The sequence below is a fragment of the Peromyscus leucopus genome, chromosome X (genome assembly GCF_004664715.2).
Source record: "Peromyscus leucopus breed LL Stock chromosome X, UCI_PerLeu_2.1, whole genome shotgun sequence".
Classification (NCBI taxonomy): Eukaryota; Metazoa; Chordata; class Mammalia; order Rodentia; family Cricetidae; genus Peromyscus; species Peromyscus leucopus.
The window spans coordinates 53,888,398-53,909,615 of NC_051083.1; the positions used below are offsets into that span (position 1 = coordinate 53,888,398).

At 39.6% G+C, this 21,218-nt stretch overlaps 1 protein-coding gene across 2 annotated transcripts in view; it reads right to left on the bottom strand.

Annotated features, from left to right (window-relative positions):
- The window catches only part of Pdk3 (pyruvate dehydrogenase kinase 3), a 60,088-nt gene that overhangs the window by 36,736 nt on the left and 2,134 nt on the right, over nucleotides 1-21,218 (bottom strand). For both annotated transcript variants that reach the window (XM_028881675.2, XM_028881676.2), the window contains exons 2-3: nucleotides 5,347-5,488; nucleotides 1,039-1,110 (exon numbers count right to left, since the gene is read on the bottom strand). In XM_028881675.2, coding sequence (XP_028737508.1) covers nucleotides 1,039-1,110; nucleotides 5,347-5,488 — 214 coding nt within the window. The remainder of the gene's footprint in view (nucleotides 1-1,038; nucleotides 1,111-5,346; nucleotides 5,489-21,218) is intronic.

A 21,218-nucleotide genomic window follows, 5' to 3' on the forward strand; every position in this document is an offset into this window, starting at 1 on the left:
AAGTTCTCAGCAAGCATTCATCACTCCCAAAACAGGAAGAAATTAGGGTGGAGATACTTAATTTCTCTTGGGGGAAAAAAGCCCATTAACAGCTATGGTTTTCTGGAGTTATGTTTTGTTGGAAACAAAAATGGAAAACAAATACTTTCTAGTAACATGAGAATCCAGTAGTCTCTGTGTATAGTGTCAGCAACAGAATTCAGGCTGTTGTATGAACACACACACTTATGTTTCTCCAAAACAAAACACTACAGTTTTCTGAGATCAACTGTAATATCTCATTGGAAAATATATTTTAAGTCGATGGCTTAGGTAGATAATTCATGTGCATTTCATGCATATATGGAGGCTACTGCATTCTTCAAACTACCACTAGATGGAACATTTACCACAATGCTTATATTAAACTGGTGTCCAGCTCACTCTGACTAAATATATTAAGAATTATGCCATGAAGTATTAACTTAAGTTTCATTATTCTTTGTGTACTGTGCTAAATTCTTAAATTTAAAAAAATTCAATAATGTCATTACCCACAAGAAAATTAAACCTTTTGTCTGAATTCTAGTTTCTTGTGTTCTCAGATGTAGGTGTAGTATATATAGGTATATGCATGTTAGAATGTGAGTATACAAATTCTCACACACATACATGTGGATGCCAGATTAGTTCAGTTGTCTCTACCTTACTTGTCAAAACAGGGTCTCTCACTTGAACCTAGAGCTCGCTTATTTGGATAGTCTAGCTAGGCAGCGAAACTTCAGAGCTCACATTTTGGGGTAGTTTAGCCCCAGCTTCCCTGGAGACTCCCAAGTACTAGGATAATAGGCAGGTTGCTCAACCTTCCCAGTGGTCATTTGACTACTGCAGATCCAAATTCAGGCCCTTACCTGTGCAGGTATGTTAAGCACTTTAACAAGCGAGCCATCTCCCCAGCCCTGAGTTACAATTCTTGAGTCCCAATAGCACGAGTTCCATTTATCAAAATATTCTTTTGCCTACATAGTTTTACTTTCAGGTAAATTGCACCATACTTACTTATCTAAAACGCGTGGGTCTTCTGGGCTCTTGTTTTCATACTCTAAAAGTTCAAGGAAGCTTTGCATGTACCTAAAAAAGAAAAGTCACCATATTAGCTGCCTGTCTCACATCCTTTCCCTTTTCATAAGAGTACCCCAAGTTTTCACTCGGGTATTACCCCTGAAGTGCTTCAGGCAAATTTGCTTCCTCCAAAGCATGTAGGTAGCTCCATTTTTCTCTGGGAGATCCGTTTTCTTTTGTCAGTTATTACTCATCAGTCCCATGGTCCTATGAATGGTGTGCATCCCTGAACACAGGGACTGATTCAGGAATAGGCCTAATGCTTCAAGTCAGGCTGAAAGAAGTACACAGAAGACTTGCTGGAGGTCTCTGAGAAAGAAACGGACTTCTTTGCTCTTCTACAGTGTGCTGTACAAACAGGAAATCTGCCACTGCTAAAGGCAGTGCGCCACCTGGAAGGAAGCTCACCTGAAAACAAAGCCAACACTATAAAACATAGCTTTGCTAGCTTCACAGGTCTCTGACACAAACAGGAAAAGCTCATCCTATGACTGGCCCTTTTAGTTCTACAAGCCAGCTTCAGCTGAATCGTCTGCTATTACAAATGCATCCCAGATCTTGGAGTTACAGACAGTTGTGAGCTGCCATGTGGGTGCTGGGAATGGACCCCGGGTCCTTGGAAGAGCAGCCAGTGCTCTTAACCACTGAGCCATCTCTGTAGCTAGAGTTTTCCTGCCTGGCCCACAGTCAGTGGGACTGGCGGGTGACAAAGATTTGTCCTGACTGTGGGCCAGACAGGAAAACTCTAGCTACACATCTCTCCAGCCCCTTATAATTTTTTTGAAACAGCGTCTCACTATGTAGCCTTGGCTAGCCTAGAAATCAATATGTAGGCCAGGATGAACTTGAACTCATAGAAATTGACCTGCTACTGCTTCCTGGATTCAGGGATTAAAGGCATGCACCACCACACCTGGCAAAAAGAACATACAATTTTAAGAAGTGCCCTGGATTGATCCTGAAGTGTACATCAAGAATACAAGAAGGCTCTTTCTCAGAGTAAAATTAACTTCACCAATATATATTAGAAAAATACATGTTAGGCCTTCAGAAAAAGATTCTGGATTGATCATATTTCTCAATAAGGGTCAAGGTGGGAAAGAGAACATAAACATGAATTATGAAAGAGCAAATATAACCAAACGTTACCGGTGAAGCTGGATGGCAATTCTTTCTACTACTCTTGCAATTCTTAAGTAGGAAATTATTTTTCAGAACAGTACGTATAAGGACAAAAAGAAATGGTATACATATAGTCTGAAGTAGACATGGACAATGGGAAGATACAAAGGTCAAATACAGTAATCTAAGTCTGTACGTCAGTTTGCCTGTGTGTGTGTGTGTGTGTGTGTAATAAAAAAAAGTAAATTTGCTATTTACTCCTGGTTTCTGGTACAGTTCCTAAACCTTCAAACTTACAGAATGACAGGAGTATTTTTTGCTATGCATAAGAAGCATCTATTGTTCACGACTGAGTTATTCTAATGATGTCAGTTAGGGTGGGACCTTTAGAGAGTGTCAACATGATCCTGATCAAAACAATGAGCAAGTGACTGGGGAGCTGTAACTTTTGATCCAATCCCCAACCTCTGTGGAGGCATGAGGCCTGAAAATGAAACTCTCTAAACACGCCTGAATTAGAAGATTCTGAAGTCCTTGTGTTGAACACCTGGAGGCGCTAACAGAGCACACTCAAAGGGGGTACAGATGCTACAAAGCTACACCTGCATCTTGTCCAATATATTTCTACCATCTTTGCTGTTTCTGAATGGTATCTTTTACAGTCTACCTGTAAACATAAAAAAGTGACTTCCTGAGTTCTATAATCCACTTGAGCAAATTATAAACCTCACAAGGGGGTCATGGAAACTCAATGTCCAGTCAGTCAGTCAAAAGCACGCACATGGCATCTGAGGTGTGGTGTCAGTCTTGGGGAACTGAGCCCTTAAACTGTGGGCTCTATGCTGACTTTACATACTCAGTGTCAGGATTGAACAGAGTTGCTGAACACTCAGCTGGTGTCTGGAAAATTGGTTAATGTTGGAAAACATTTCAGAGACAGTAATTCACTTTGAAGTTCCTGAAGTAACTGCTACATAAGCAATGAATTGCTACCACTTACTAGATCAAAGTACTTGACCTTGCATACCTAGGATCTTCAACATAGTGGTCCCTGACAGTGACTTACACTTTCTACAGCAAAATTTCCAATGATGGTCTTGAAGCGATAAAGAAGTCTCACACAAACAAGCATTTGTTGCTCCTTCCCTCTCTAAAACAGGCCAAGAGTCCAGAGCAGAAGGCAACTATGGTATCAAATCCATAGTCATAGTTTCTCTGATCTTTCCTGAGAACTATAAACCTCATAGTCAAGAGCTTCTTGCTGCTTTTCTGGAAATGGGGTTAGACAGTGAACCTATAAGACCATCTAAAATTGTGAGTAATGGAGGAAGTCCCCAGTGAACGTGTAAGTATCAGATGAAGTCCTGAGTGAATGCATGTTGTTGACATGAGCATGGCCATGTCAAGGATGCCAATGCCTTGGATTCATGGGAATGGTAGAGTCATCCCCTGGTCAACATGTAGATGTTGACAGTATGTACAGAAAATGTCCACTGAAGTTTCTTCCTCCCAGATATTTACACCCTGAGACTGTTCCCCTACAGAGATCCCCTACCTAGAACAGCTCAACTTGAGCTAAACTCCTTATTCAGCTGTATACAACAAATCCACCTCTTCAGTGACATCGATGCAACTCCATCAGAATGCACAGCTTACTTGAGTCTGGCTTTTCTGAATGTGTACAGTCTATCATTTTCTTCACTCCCCATCACCTGAGTTAGGTCAATCCCTAAGCCATGCAAGTGCATAGCAAAAAACAGTGCTTCTCAGAAGAACTTCATATTCTAGAGGAATGCCGCTGAATGGCCATTCTCTATCAGAAGCAAGGCCCCACACACTCTCTAGTTTTCCAGCTCAGGACGTTTTCTTATGATGCTCTCCTGCTCCTCTGCACCAGCAGGCAGTTCCACCCACCCATAAAGGAACAGAACAGGATCGGAGGCTGCATTTTCTGCCCCTTTTTTGTCCTCACAACACTGCTCCCGATTAGCAATGTGTACACCACCTGGTCCCTACAGTCCTCCAGCTTTCTCCAGACACTTCCACGATGCTTTTATAGCAGAGTAGACCAAACATGCAAACCCCTGTCTAAAAACACAACATCTTTTCTTACAGCCTCCTACCCACTCAGTGATCTCACCTAGGGAGGAAAGTCATCACAAACTCTACTCCTTCTGTTCGAGAATACATGCCTTATAACCAGAGCTAGAACTGATTTAACTTTGTTTTAACTTTAAGATCATTCATACAGCAGATGCAGCAAAGCATGGAACTGATACCATTTCCATGTGAGGTTCCCCTGTAAATGATTTGACTGTTCACTCATCTCCATCATAGATCTTTAAAACAAAAACAAAAGAGGCAAGGCTGAGACTTACTGAAAGTAGAAAACATCTCCCTAGCCAAAGGACAGCAAATGGGTTAGTCATGGAGCTGAACTGATGGAGTGCTTGCCTGGTGCTCTGTGGCCAAAGCTGTGCTTCAATCCCCAGTAACCGGACATGGTGACACACGTGTGTGATCCCAAGCCTCGGGAGGCAAGAGGATCAGAAATGCAAGGTCACCTAGGCTACAAATTGAATTCAAGGCCAGTCTGGGATACATGAGACACTGCTTCATTTTTTTTAATGAAAGTGGGTTCACTGATACCTGGCCACTGCATTGCCATTCTTTTATATTATTCCCTAATTTTTGTCAATGAAGCAACCATGTTTATAACAAGAGAAAAAGTGAAAAGTTAAGGAAGCATCTTATCATCTTATGGCTTAAGATAATTTCATTAAACTTATGGTTTAAGATAATTTCATTAAACGGTTTTAAAATGAAACTATTTTTGTTCTTGGAACAGGGTTTCTCTGTATAACAGCTCCAGCTGTCCTGGAACTTGCTTTGTAGCCCAGGCTGGCCTCACAGGCTGGCCACCTGTCTCTGCCTCCCAAGTGCTGGGATTACAGTTGTGTGCCACCACCACCAGGCCAGTTTTTAAATGAATAGTTAAAAGTGTTTAGATGCAAGGAAAACTTAGGTATCCTGAATGACTCATTCCCAGAAAGACTTCTGTGGAAAGTGGTTCCAATGCCAAAATGTTCCACGCATTGTAGAGCAATCACAACATTCACTTACCAACTCTGAACTAATCCAACCGAAGGGCGGTTCAACAAATTATCCGGCAAAAGATTAACTTCTCTCATTGTGTTAGCCAGTCGAACAGGAAGCTCCTTGCGCAGAAACATGTATGAAGTTTTTTCACATGCATTATCTCTACCTATTAAGAGGTGAAAAAATTCCATAAAATTAACATCCAGAGACATAAAATGCTCTCATGTTAACAGAATTACTACTGGTAAGGAAAAGAAAATAAAGTAATATAACAGTATCTAGTTAAATTTTTATTCTGTGAAATAGCAAGTTTAAGAAAACCACTTAATTAGAAGAGAAAAGGAACATTTATTCTAAGAGGCAACTTAAAATTTTTTTTTTCTTAACACAAATATGTACTTAGTGTTACTGGCCACAATATAAAACTGACCTGGGATAGAATTTGAGTGTTTTCAAATAGACACTGTGGGGAAATGGCCAAGTACAGAAACAGTCCCACATATAAATGTACTCCTGCTCATAGGGGTTTTCGGGGAGGCACCATGAGCCATTCATTCTGTAAATGTTCCTATTGTGTGCCAACCATTTGCTAAGAGTTTGCTTCCAATGTTTCTTTAGGAAACACACAGCTCTGCCACCCTGGAAGCAGAAGCTCTGTGATTCCAAATGAGGGACTCTAAGCCACGCAGTATTATGGCTGAAAAGAAATAGCTTACAATGTCCTCCCAGGTGAATGATGCACTATGACACGTCCAAGACGGAAACACCCTATCATACAGGTCAGTGAGGTAAGGCAGGCACAGCGATCGAGTAGCATGTGAACTCCCTCCAGTGTGGACAGCAGACACTGAGACTAGAATGAGAGTTCCCAGGGTTGGGGACAGTAGAGATGGAGTGGGATTTTATCGGGGGCTGCTAAGCTCAAGTGTAATGCGGTACAGTATGTCTAACAACTATGCACCATCCATTTCAAAACATGAGAAGGCTTTTGAAAGTCTGTCAGGAGAAAGGAGCAAATGTTGAAGGAGACAAATATGTTTAACCTGATGTTAACATTATATGCTACTCCATTAATATGATTAATAGAAACAGATTACTACATATCAGATAAAAATAAAAAAGTAACAGAAAAGACATGGTCAGGGAATCTTCTGGAGCTGGTTGTGCATTCATATAAACAGGGTAGGGTGAGAGAAAAGGCACCTGGCCACCTACAAGAGGAAACCTGGGCCCTCTTCCCAACTGTCCTGTAGCCCCAGCAGTTCCCTAGCCCTACAAACGTATGGCTGGGGACAGATGTGAAATAAAGGATGTAAGTTTGGGGAACACAAATACCCTCTGGCCCCAGTTGTGAAACATTTGCTAAGCTTTGCCATGTTTCTGAACTTTAGCTGCCCAAATCTGTAAGGCAGGGGGCAGACTTTGACCATGTAACAACACATGACCCTGGTCCTCCACTCTCTGATAATTATGAGTCTATCCCCTCTCCCTGCTAATGCTAGGCCTCCTTGATGCTCCACACTCCCTGGAAGCTGCTCTGGAATGAGCCAAGACCAGCCCCCTCCAAACTCTATTTTTTCCTATATAAAAAAGGCAGCATCTGAGGGATTTACACACATTTTCTTTTCTTTTCTGTGTTTGTTTTTTCAAGACAGGGTTTCTCTGTGTAGCTCTGGCTGTCCTGGAACTCGTTCTGTAGACCAGGCTGGCCTTGAACTCACAGAGATCTGCCTGCCTCTGCCTCCCCAGTGCTGGGATTAAAGGTATGAACCACCACTGCCCAGCCACACAATATTTTCTAATGCTTTCACTCGCTTTCTGTTTTTTCCCTTTCCTTTCTAGAAAAGAAAGCTTGAAACAAAAGTACCCGCTATTGAAAGTCATCTGTGATGGATCTTTTCTTTCTCATCAACCTGGATCCCATTTCCATATTCAAACAAGTGAGAATCAAGATTGGTCTGAAATCATTTCCTTCATTCTAAGTGAGTATACTGAAGGTAAATCTTTAATGGATGATTCTTTCACTTGCCCCTTAGTGCTCTGATGCATATATTAGTCCTTAAATATCCATCCTACGTAAGCGGGGAAGGGATGCAATACTCCAGAAATAAGCATCCAACAACTACATTCTAGAGGAGATTCTGGTAGTTTTGCTTCAAATATACATTATTCCTATTGATCCATATAATTTAATTTTAAATGCACTAAAATGCTGGTATTGCCATAGTTAATCTCATTGGAGCTACTAAGTTAAACTATAAATCTGGATTTTTACAGGCCAGATGAAATTCTTCTTTCATAAGTTTTGAACCTCATGATTCAGATAAAACTGTGTGGCTCTACAGAACAGCAGTAATAAGATCTGGTACTGGAGCTAGATCTGGGTCTGAATCTTAAGCACTCAGACTTTTCTACCCCTCTATATCTCATTTTAACCACCCATAAATAATAGCACCTTCTTCACAGAGGTTTAGTGTTCACCACTGAACACTGACATATTCCTTAATCTTAGAAGTAGAGTTCATTAAATAGCAACCAGTAATGCTTGGTGATGATCAAGCCATGGCCAGCAACATCAAATTGTCTGCTATATGCACCGTCAGTTCTCAGAGCATGACTGTATTCTAGACTGGTGAGATCCTCAGCCTATCTGACAACTCTACATCACTTTAAAAACCATTCCATTCAGTCTTCCTACCATTTACTATTTTAATATCCAAGTCCTACATGGAATACCAGTTAAATCAGTACTCTCTAGAAAACTCAACCTTTAGGCACGATCTAAGAGAATCTGTTTTCAGACAATACTTGACTGGTGGAACCGGACTATCAGACTGTTACAAACCCGTGGAGATAAATAGTCTTGATATTCCCATATCACCTATCACAGCACCTTGCCCATTATAGCTTCTCAATGACGTTTTGGAAGATGTGATCGTGCTTTGAAATTTGTATTTTTAAATGCAGAATAGCTTAAAAATCCCAAGTTTTTCCTCCTACATTCTAATTTAGCTTCAAGAACAAATTCTTTGTACTTAGCTACCTTAATTATACATCAGCTTAAACAGAAGCATAAGTCTTTTTAGTTAGTTCACTAATTAGTGAGCCTAAAAATAAATGCCTGATTTTTACAACTTTTCTGTGGCTTTCCTCATATACATTAAAGGTTTCTTATCCTAGATGTTGAATACTTAGCTTAACTCAAGGAGTTCTTGCAACCATTTTTATAATAAACATATCAAAAAAACCTCGGTTTTTAATAACTGTCCTCTCAAAAGGGTTGTTTGTACTTGTTATTTCCAGCTATTCGTTCCCATTATCTGACCACATTCCTCCCTCTCCCACTTACTTGGCTTCTCTACATTCCTTGATTTTTATTTTCTAGTTTTAGTCTACATTTCTCTATATGCTTCCTCTCATTTGCTATTACCAGTTAACATTTTTCTTAGTATCTATTTAGAAGATGACAAAGAGGAAGCAGTGAGGAGCTTGGAAAATTCTGACTGAGCAAGTGTAAGTAAGTCACTAGCTGTAATACATTCCCAGGGGTGTTTGTTTCCCCCTGGTTTCAGGATCCTTGGATTCTCTTGTTTCTGTCTGCTTTCAGCCCCGGGGGTTAAAAGCTAGGGTTCTGCATACACTCTCCCACTCAGCTCTAGCCTGTCTCTTTGTGTTTTATATTCTGTCCTTCCACGGCAAAGTTGGAGAGAACTATTCATGTGAAGAGCCCTATGGTTTGCGTGGTTCCTTCCGTACAGCTCTATAGTCACGAAGACCTGAGAAGACGAGGCACAGAAATTACAATGCCTTTCAGTTTCCTTTGGGGAGTCCTCCTTGTGGAGGACTCAAGAGCTAACCAGAAGTATCTGTCTAGCTACCTGAGAGCAGGAGTTCACAGACAAGATTTTTCCATGGTGGCTGATGTCTTTAACTCTCTTTTCAATTAATTTACAGGAGATAGAAAATGATTATTGTTTCTGTTAATGAAGTGGCCTAATAAGTTGTTATAATAAAAGAGGGTTGAGGACATCTTCCATGACCTGTCTCACCACGAACAGCAATCAGTGCCCTCTAAAATACAGTTTCCTGTGTGGATTACTTGAAAGCTATCTTCAGCCAGCTTTCAGCCATAACACTTGGTGTGGCTGATTAGAAAAGAGCAGGAGTGGGGAAGTGAGTGGAAAAGGAGAACAATAAAAGGGAAAAGTAGTAGCGAGGCCTGAAAATCCAACCAAATGATCCTGCCCGTCTAGATAGGTTGCTTTTTTTTTTTTTTTTTTTTTTTTGGTTTTTCGGGACAGGGTTTCTCTGTGTAGCTTTGCGCCTTTCCTGGGACTCACTTGGTAGCCCAGGCTGGCCTCAAACTCACAGAGATCCACCTGGCTCTGCCTCCCGAGTGCTGGGATCAAAGGCGTGCGCCACCACCGCCCAGCGATAGGTTGCTTTTTTAATAACACTCTCAAGTACATGCTGGAGTTTGGAATGTGTTTTTCCCGTTAATCATGTTAAATTGAATACATTTGAGCAGAACATAATTTATGGTAGCTCTCTGACTTCTTTTCTCTAGCTGCATTTGTAAGACTTTAATCTAAACTGGAACATAGTAACACACTCTTGAAATCCAAGCAATGGGGAGGCAGGGGCACCCGAAGTTGGCTTCTGGCCTTCTGGTCTCCACACCCATGGACACACATGCGCACACAAATACAGAACTATCAGATGACTTAGTAACCACACTTCTGAACAATACAGTGACAATAAGGCAACATGGTGCATCAGATCAGAGAGCAAGAAGTACAGATGTATACAGAACTTAACAGAGCTGTGATGCGCTGCACGCTAGTGATTCTCAACCTTCTTAACATTGTGACTCTTTAATACAGTTCTTCATGGTGTGGTGACTCCCAACCATAAAATTATTTCACTGCTACTTCATAACTGTAATTCTGCTACTGTTATGAATCGTAATGTAAATGTCTGTGTTTTCTGATGGACATAGGTCGTGACCCCTGTAAAAGGGTTGTTGGACCCCCTCAAAGGGATAGTGACCCATAGGTTGAGAAACATTGAGCTAGAGTCACGTAACAATCATTAGGTAGCCAATGCCACCACAAACCCACATCAATATAATTCTCGAAGACTATAGATCTAGAGTCCTAACAATAAATTGGTGAGTACAAGGATGCCTTGTTGAGTACAGGCAAAAATTGTGAGTACAGGAGGCAGGAATAGTTAGGTAAAGGCCACATGATACCCATTTCTGAGGTTCACTGAGGCAAAATGTTTAGTGAATGACCACAGTGAATAAAGGGAGTTCAAAGCCAGTCATAATTGATAGCACAAATAACCTTAACGTGCTACCTCTGTTGCTTGGGAAATGATCAGTTGGTACAGCAGACCTTTAGCCCACAAACTTGAAATAAAAAAATTCAAGGTTAAGAGTTTCCTACATACCTTTTATTCTTAGCTAGAAAGTAGTTTCATGTAGAAAATGTGCCACCAATTTATGATAAACCCATAAGCAATGTTTACTGAGTACCTACTATATGCAATACCTTGTATGGCACACATCAATAAAGCAATCTAATAATTAAATGCTATCATTTCTATTTTGTTGAAAAGGGCATTATGTGTGGTAGGATTAAGCAGTTCTCCCAAGTCCATACTTCTGGCAGATACCCAAAATTAAGACCTGAATGTGTATCTACATACTGTTTCTCCTATTTCCATAGACAATTCAATAAACTCTTTCAATGTAAGAAAATGTAGTAGGCACTAACCTGACAGTTCTGAAATGATAAAACAAAGACACTCTTAGAATTAGTCCACTTTCTCATTGTTTATCAGAACAAATGTAAAGAAAACTACATTGTCTATAGAGACAACGTTTGCTATAAAGAATTACACTGGAGAAATGGCATATTATGTTCAACTGAAAAAGCAGAGATTTGCGGGGGTTCTGTTGTTATTTTATTTTTCGAGACAAGGTTTCTCTGTGTAGCCTTGGCTGTTCTGGAACTCACTCTGTAGACCAGGCTGGCCTCAGAGATCCGTCTGCCTCTGGGATTAAAGGGGTGTGCCACCACCACCCAGCATTAAAAAACAGCAAAGGTTTAAAATTTAAAAGTTCAATTTACCTTCATTTTATCCATGAGTTTTGCCCCTAAGTTTGCTTAGGTAAGAAATATAAACCATCTAGGCTTCATATAAGAAATGGAAATATCTACTTCATATGATGTTGAAAATCATAGCTAAACCTGTCCACTATTGTGTCTGACGGAGTGTACAAAAATGTAAGTTCACTTGCCCTCCTAGGGAAAAAAAAAATTTCTGGTTTCCTTTGAGAGAGGTGGCCAAGATGTTATGTCAATGACTGGCTGAAGATTAAGACAATCCCTTCATTACTAAGGGCTTCTACCATCTCATTCATAGCACAGGGGAGGCTAGAGATCAGTGTTTCTCAACCTGTGGGTCACAACTCCTTTGGGGTCAAACAACCCTTTCACTGGGGTCACCTAAGACCATAAGGAAACACAGATATTTACATTACGATTCATTAACAGTAGCAAAATCACAGTTTTGAAGTAGCAATGAAAATCATTTCATGGTTGGGGTTCACCACAACATGAGAACTGCATTAAAGGGTTACAGAGTTAGGAAGGTTGAAAACCACTGCTATAAATGGTCTTTAAGCTCAAGTTTCCACTGAATCTAAAAGAGGAAGATTTAAGCTTGTTTCCTTACAGTTTCCAATTATAGCGCACACTCAGCTTGCCGACTAATGGAAATTCTGAGACAAACCTGGGAAGAAAGGAAACAGTCAAAGAAAGAAGGTCTAAGTGACTTAAGTGCACACGTCCATATGTGTTCTTCTGTGTGTCTTCAACATCCAGAACATCTCTGATCACACTCTAAATAACGGGCAATGGGATGAATACCTCACACATTCCTAGAAAAGAACCTTTATTTTAAAACCTTTAAAAAAGAGGCAGGGGCAGCAGAAAAATATTATAAAGTCACACATTTTATAGATTCACAATTTTTATTTAAGAATGTATTTGTTCTAACTTCTCATTTATATATGAGCACCTCGAAGGAAGTTGACTATCCTTAGCAATTTTCTAATGCTTTTCAATTCCTGTTTCATTCCAAACTCCAAATAATCAACTCTGCTGACAAGACTCCACAGCGGCTTAAGTAACCTTCAGCCTCCCATGGGCTCTGTCCCCTAAAGTTATTTTTTAAACTCCTGGGCTTGAGCAAGAACTTAACGAGCTCTGACCCTGTGGTTTTTACCTCCCGGAGCCCACTGTAAGCACTCATTTAACTCAAAAGTACCTGCTCCTAGACAGACACTACTCTCAGAGACTAAGTGGCTTAGGCTCATCAGTTTAAAGGTGCCCCAGGTTGATTCTCCTGAGCAGCTGTGACTAGGAACCATGAACCACAGAATAGTATCTAATCATGTACAACTAAACAAGGAAAAGCAAATCAAAGAACTCCTCAGGCTCAAACGGTAGCCATTAAGCATTCAAAAGCATTCTAGCTACCTATACATTTTAGTCTTTATCTTCATGTTTGAGCTTTTTTTTTCCAGCCTCATAGAAAACTGACCCCAGAAACCTCCAGTCTGCATGCCTCTTTTCTCCCCTTTCTCTTTTAGATGATTGTAAATGGAGAGTTTAAAAGCTGAACAAATTCGTTAAGAAAACAAGCCATAATTTACAATGAGCACGGCTGATTTTCTTAATGTGTGACAAGTGATGACCATGCACTTGTTGAAGGTTCCCCCATTTTCCCTCATGCCCAATCCAGCACCACCAGTCCAAGCTGTAAAGAAGTGGTAGGAAGACTAGGTGAGCAGAAACCCAGCTCTACCCCTACTGCAATGATATTCTTATCTGCTCAGAATTTCAGTTTCCTAATTTGTAAAGTGGGTACAGCTGATGTGAGAATCAAATCAAATGGTGCCACATTTTACACCAAGGTTGGGTAAGTAGTCTATACCAATGCTAGTGGCGTCTATTGAATCTTTTTCAGTTGCCATATGAAGTCTACTTTAACTTCCTACTGAAATTGTTTCAGTGAAGCCAAGCTCAGACTTAAAACAGAAAGATGGAGTACACTGGCCAGATGGCTACAATGTGTAAACAGCACCAAAGACGGGGAGCATCCAGGCAGGACAATTTCTAGGGGATAGGGGATTCAGTGTGAGGCAACTTACTCCAAAAAGTTATCTCCTTTCAGTACATTATGTGACAAGTACAGGAACAGTAACAGAACAATGACCACTTCATTTTCTATTTAACTGGCAGAATCAGGAAAAAAAATAAACTCAACCAGTATAAAACCAGTCAGGTATCAAGAAATACCTGCTACCAACTTGAGGAAACATTCTCTGTTACTAGAGCATATCCAAGAAAAATTCAGATAGAAGCCTGAGGGTATGGTGGCACATCTCTGTAATCCCTACACTCACACAGGAACTTGTGTATGCTTGTATCTATCAAAACATAACAGTTGTTGGAGAAAGACAGGTATGCCACAAATTCAAAGGGCCCTATTGTTTTCTGACTAGCACCACATGAGACAGTATTAAACTTCATGATGTGGGACAATGTAGAAGAATTGGTCATTTATTCCCAACAGTGAGGCTATTGTATACTGACCTCCAAGCAGGAATAAGAAACAAGACATCACAGGTGTAAAGCAAACGTTAAGGGAGAATCCCAGATCAAGTCTAAGAATGAAAATAAAATCATCGTTCCTAGAAAGAAAGCACCTTTGGGTTAGAATCCAAAGTGTTCAATTAGAAAGAATATATCAATATTCACCTGCGTGGCATAATTGTTTACTACAATTTTATGTCATTCATTATGGCACAAGGTACAACCTTAGAGAGAAGATGAACCGATGATCAAGACCAGGATTCTCATTAAGAGCTATGAAGGAGCTTGGCATGGTGGCACACCCACCTTTAATCCCAGAACTCAGAAGGCAGGGGCAGGAAGATCTCTGTGAGTTGGGGGCCAGCATGGTCTACAGAGTGAGTTCCAGAACAGCCAGGGCTACACAGAGAAACCCTGCCTTGGAAAGACAAGAGATACAAAGGATACCTAACACGGGCCATGACCAAACTCAGTTCTGCCAGGAAAAGAAATATAAAAGAAAATTAGCCCTACCAGCATATAAAAAGATACTTCAATGCTAGTTTCAATGCCAATTTACATGGCAAAGATGGAAAGCCTGAGACTACCAGGCGGCCCACCCATAGTCTCAGTGGTATATTTTTGATACTGTGCTAGTCAACATATTCTTCACTGACTACCAACACAAAAACATATAAGGAATTCATGCAAATGACTGAAAACCCAGATTCCAGTTACTGAATGTTGAAAGACACTTTATGCAGAACAAAAATGCAGGCAATATACCCAATCAGGTAAAAAACCTTGTAGTTCCTATGTTAAGCGTTACAATTAAAATCACAAAACCTCATTTTGGCAACCCTGCAGAGAAACAAGTACACTTAAATTTTACTGACAGTTTTGTAAATTAAACCTATAAAATCTTTCAAAGCCATTCATATGGAAATCCTATTCAGAAACAAGACACTCCATAAGTAAACTACCAGATTATCTGGAAAAGTCTGGGCCACTCAACAAGTCACATTCCAGATAAGGCAGGCTGAGTGTTAGCAGGAGACAGGACAAACAGTGTTATCACTTAAATGCAGCTGAAGAGCAATACTGCTCACTCCTTAAAGAGGGAACTGAACTGCCTTAGACCAGGGACTGTCAAACTTGTTTTAAAGACCTTACATACAGTCTCTGGCAACAACTCTGCTATAGTGGAGGAAACCAAAGGTACAGACTGCATGTAACAAATGAGCATAGCTATGCTCTAGAAAAGCTTTATTTGGAAAACCAAGGGCTGTCACAACTCAGAGTAAACACAAAGAACGATTTCTAGTGTAAACAATGGGCTTTGGGTGATGATGATGGTCTATTAGTTGTAACATTGGATACAGGCAGCTCCTCAGGGTTTTGAAGGCAGCAGAGGCTGTGTGTTTGGGAGATACAAGGGGACTCCCCATACTTGCTGTATTTGCAGAATTTGCTGTGAATCTAAAGATACTCTTAAACATCTACTAATTAAAAAACAATGAGAAAAAAACAGGCTCTGATCAGAGACATTATTAGACAAATGTATTTCACAAAAAGATTTACCCAATTCTGAAACAGAATTATCACTAAAGCAAAATAATTTAATGCACATACAATATAAAGAAAAAGGAAAGTGGTTATGTTTTATAATTTCATCCAGCAACAAAGGTAATGTTTCCCAAATCTTGCCAACAGTCTGATCAATTTCCCAAAAGCTTAATAGGAGGAAACCACCCAGACATCAACAAGGTCAGCAAGTGAAACTATGTCTTCTTCAAAGAAGAAGTTGGCTTCTGAATCTAAACAGGTTGGTCTAATTCTTGGCAATCATTCACAGCATTGGACCTTTTCTACTTACAGAAAAAATCTGTTGCACACACGTAAAGGAGCAGAATAAACATACTCAAAAAGAAGGATGAGATTGTTTCCCCCTTTCTTAACACAATCTTTGAATAAACCCATTCAACTTTTCCAGGAATGAAATCACTGTTCTGTCCACTGGTAATCAAGCTGCCAAGAGCAAGATGACTTAAAAACCTGAGTTTGCAGAGAGCAGGCATTTGGCACTAAAGTCAACATCTCAGTGGGTAACAGAGTCTTAAAATACTTTCAAAAGCAAAACGCAAGGCAGCCAGGCCCTTAAACCTCAAGAACAGCAAGAACAAGGGAACTGGCTGCCGCTGGCTGGCTATCCACAGAGCCGCTGGCTGGCTATCCACAGAGCCAGTGTGTTGAGGGTGGATATCAAAGCATGCAGTTCTGTGAAAAGCCAGGAGGTCTGCACAACAGTAAGCTTTCTGGTGGTTTTCTTTGGGAGGCGCTGTATTTTTATGTGAAGAAGTTATATACAAGTGACGTAATGTGTAATGACCTCCATGCCATTTATGGAGCTCCCACGCTCACTGTGCAGAGGAAACTGAGCTGAGGAAGCCAGGAAGTTACAAAGGAGCAAGCATCCACTCTGGAAAGGGAGGAGTTAAGATGAGTAAGTAAAGAGAAAAAGAACCAAAATACCTTTATTATAAGTAAGGCTGTGTAAATGTAACTGGGAAATAAACAAATAGGAAGTAAGTGTGCAGAAAGGGGACAAAGGTGGCTGATGAGAGGACCAGAAATAGAGTGAGGCTATAGATGAAAAACAAGTCCTAATGAAAATATAAACTGTTTCCTACCAACTCATTCAACATTCAGAATGTACCTTTAATTACTGCATAATAGTCCAAGTTGGCCTTTTCTTAATCAGAAGACAAAAAAATCATTAGGCAAAATCACTAAGAGAATTATTGACTCAAAGAAACAATATTTAAGGGACAGAACTGAAGGGTTGTACAAATGGTATAAGAACCACCATAATATTAACAGCCATTCAGATAATACATTAATCCAAAATACAGAGACTTTACAGAAAAAGAAAACAGAACAAAACATTTAAGAGCTATATTGAACCAGGTGTGATGGCACATACCTTTAACCCCAGCACTCTGGAGGCAGAGCCAGGTGGATCTCTGTGAGTTTGAGGCCAGTCTGGTCTACAGAGCAAGATCCAGGAAAGGCACCAAAACTACATGGAGAAACCCTATCTTGAAAAAAAAAAGTCTCCAAGAACAAAGCAGACAATTCATAAGGAAGGAAAGCGAGCTCCTTTGGCCTCCACACCATATACCCACATGCATGTGAATGCCCACACACAACACAATAAAAAAAAAAAAACTAAATCAAGTATCAAGTCTGCTTTAAATTTCAATTAAGTCAATTAAGTTTCTTAGCCACTCTAGCCACATTTCAACTGCTCAAGACATCCATGTGGCTAGCAGGCAGTGACCATAATTGGACAAAGGAAGATTTAGTCTAAAGAAAGGAAATGGGGGCTAGATGCTCTTGCAAAGAATTCAGGTTCCATTTCCAGCACCCACACAGTGGCTCACAACCACCCTTAACTCCAGTTTCAGAGGATCTGACACCCTCATCTGACCTCTGAGGGTACCAAGCACATTGCATATAAACAAAATACATAAAATAATCTTTAAAAATTACAGAAATGAAATAATAATTATAACAAATGAAATCAAAATTCAAACTTAAGTATTAATTAAAATAATATGGTCAAATAAAGTAATAAATTATGTGACAGAAAAACTAAGGCATTAAAAACAAAAGGGAAAAAAATTACACATGCTGACCATTTTATATGACAGAGCTATTCATTTATACCAATAAGTATCTTCAGGCTAAAACCACCATATAAATAAAAACAATTGTTACAAAGCAAAACCAACTTTACATTTAGAGAAATATTTAAAGCAAAGTAATTCAGAGAAACTGGAAATAAGAATGCAAACAAAAAGAGAGGGAACTGGATCTCAAGATCAAATAAGGCTGAATCCAGACCAAAAAGCAATAAGTAGCAATGCTAAAAGCTACAACTCTCCATGAGGACATGACAGTTAGTAAGCATCAAGGATCACATTAACAACCATATGACAAAAACTAAGATATGTGGAAAAATAGAACCATGTTAGAAGACTTTAACTTCTCTCGTTTGATTAACAACAAATCAAGTGAATTTTAACAAGGTACAAAAAGCCTAAATAACAATATGGCATATATAATTCTGTAATTAGAGAAGAGAGACTAGCCTTCTTTCTTCTACTCAAGGAACACTCACTAGAAATGACCACACACACAACAACAAACATCAGTAACTCAAAGAACCTAGAGAACATTCTGCAATCATTCAACAAAACTGAAGATAACTAATATACGTAATAACCTACAATGGAAGTTTCAACATTCTCAAGCTAACCTTAATCCATAAAAGAATAAACATCTTCCAGGAAAGATGGAGGTAAAGGTCAAATACACGTATCAGCAGCTAAAGCACTAATCAGCCAGCCTTAAGCCTTAAGAACAGAAATAGAGCAGCTGGAGAGATGGCTCAGCAGTTAAGAGCACTGGCTGTAGCCGGGCAGTGGTGGCGCAAGCCTTTAATCCCAGCACTCAGGAGGCAGAGGCAGGTGGATCTCTGTGAGTTCTAGGCCAGCCTGGTCTCCAAAGCGAGTTCCAGGAAAGGCACAAAGCTACACAGAGAAACCCTGTCTCAGGGGGAAAAAAAAGCACTGGCTGCTCTCCCAGAGGACCTGGGTTCAATTCCCAGTACCTACATGGTGACTCACAACAGTCTGTAACTGCTGTTCCTGGGAATCTGACTTCCTCTTCTGGCCCCTGCGCACACCAGGCAAGCAAGGGGTGAACAAGCATACATGCAGGCAAAACATCTATATACAGAAAATTTTTAAAAATAGAAAAGACCTGAAATAAAAGGCAATGACCAAAAAGAAACTAATTTTCAACTTGTTTTAAAAAAGAAAAGACAAAGAATAAAATTGATTGAAGGATATCAGAGAGACTTAATAAGGTCAAGGGTAAGCATGAACTGGAAGATCAAAGCCATAAAACTAAGGAATAAGTTTAATCAAATAAACCATCTGCTAACCCAATCAAGAGGGTCAAAGCCAGGTCTGGTGCCTCATGCCTGTAATGCCAGCACTCAAAAAGTTCAAACAAAGGTATCACTAAGAGTTCAAGGCCAGTTTGGTCTACATGGTGAGTACTAGCAAAATTAAACTAAAATAAAGGTTGGCAGAAGGGTGGAAAATAAACATGAAAATCAAGAAATAAAGGAAAACCATTAAGACACTACTATCAAAGGTGCATATAGCCGGGCAGTGGTGGCACACATCTTTAATCTCAGCACTCAGGAGGCAGAGGCAGGCAAACCTCTGTGAGTTCGAGGCCAGCCTGGGTTACTGAGTGAGTTCCAGGACAGGCAACAAAACTACACAGAGAAACCCTGTCTCAAAAATCAAAAAAAAAGGGTGCATATAGTGGTGCACACCTGTTTCCTAGCACTCAGAAGACCATGGAGGACTGTGAGTTCAAGACTAGCCTAGGCTACAAAGTAAGAGTGTTTTAAATAAATAAATAGATAGATAGATAGATAGATAGATAGATAGATAGATAAATAAATAAATCTGGGCATGGTGGCACATATTGTTAATCCTAGCACAAAGGAGGCAAAGGCAGGCAAATCTGAGTTTGAGGCCAGCCTAGTCTACATGGGGGATTCCAGACCCTGTCTCAATAAAATAATAAGACCCTACCAAGCTCCAATCCAATGGTCACCCAGGCAGCTCTGGTTCAATTAAATGGATCATAAAATCAAACTAAAATTCATGAATCTAGGAAAGGGACTGTGGAGTAGCAGTTAATAGTGATAGGAGAAACTAGTAAGAATGTATTTATTACATACATTTATAAGTTTGTCAAAAAACAAACAAACTTTTTAAAAGCACAAAAAAAGTGAGCTCCTAAATGGAAAGATAAAAAAAAAAAGCAGGTTGTGTTTATACATTTATCCAAACTGGCCAAAAAATATTGATGAAAATTACTTTCTAGCAAAATCTATCCAAAGGCATTCCAGATGACACAGAAAACCTACACAGACCAATACCATAGATTCCTGTGGAAGGTTTCATGGGAATATACCAAATCTTTAAAGAAAGTTAACTCAAAAGAATAAATTAGTGTTACTGAATAAAAAGTAAAAATTGCAGAGGCAGGCAGATCTCTGTGAGTTCGAGGTCAGCCTGGGCTACAGAGTGAGTTCCAGGAAAGGCTCCAAAGCTACAAAGAGAAACCCTGTCTCAAAAAACCAAAAAAAAAAAGTAAAAATTTTCTTTCTGAAACACACCTAACTTTGATAAGAAAACCTACCAGCCTGCATATGCAAACATATACAAGTAGCACATGGCTTTCAGTGTAGCAACCCGAGTTCATCCAACTATCCCTTCTACTTCTATGTTTACAATCTTCCATAATGAAAAGCCAGGATAAAGTCTACTTGAAGAAAAAAACATTTCTATGTAAACATGACTTTTCACCTATCAAAAGAATGACAACCATGTACAGGAAAAGTCTGTCTCAGAAACTTCCAGTAGGTAGACAGACAACTCCTATGGAAAGGAATTTGCTCACAATTATCAAAATTACAAATGTGCATCCTTCCTGATATAACAAGGTCACCTTTAGGAATTTGTCTTCTATCTAACACCCAGACATGCGTGAAATTACAATGTACACAATAATCCACTGTAGTACTTGTTGTCATAGCAAAGACTAGAAACATCTCAATAGCCATCAATTGTGAGCTGTCTAATTACACTACACCATATGAATTCTCAAAAGTCATAAAAAGAGAAAAGAAGTTTACAGGTACATATAAAGTAAGTTTTTTTGTATTAAGTTTAAAAAGCAAGATACAAATAAAATTATAAGGTGAAACTTAGGCAAAAATTGCAAGACTAGTCAACAGAAGCAGAAAAAAGGCCTTTTCTGCCTAGGTCCTTTTGCATCTTTTGAATTAGAAACCATGTAACTGTCACCTTGAGCAGAAAAAGAACATATGATGTTTGATGTTTTTTTTTTCTTTAAATCTTGCCCTTGCAAATGATACTCCATTTAGAATACTTGTTATTCTTGCAGACTGAATTTCCAGTAAAGATATAATTCAAGAAACTCTTATTTTAAAGGCTTAAACAAATACTCCACACAGAAGAAAGGATGACAGCAGATAAGCCAGAAGTGTACCTAGTTAATGATTTTTAACCGTAATGATACTTTAGAATGACCCTGGGTCTTCTAAAAATACCAGTGCCCTACATCCCACCCCTA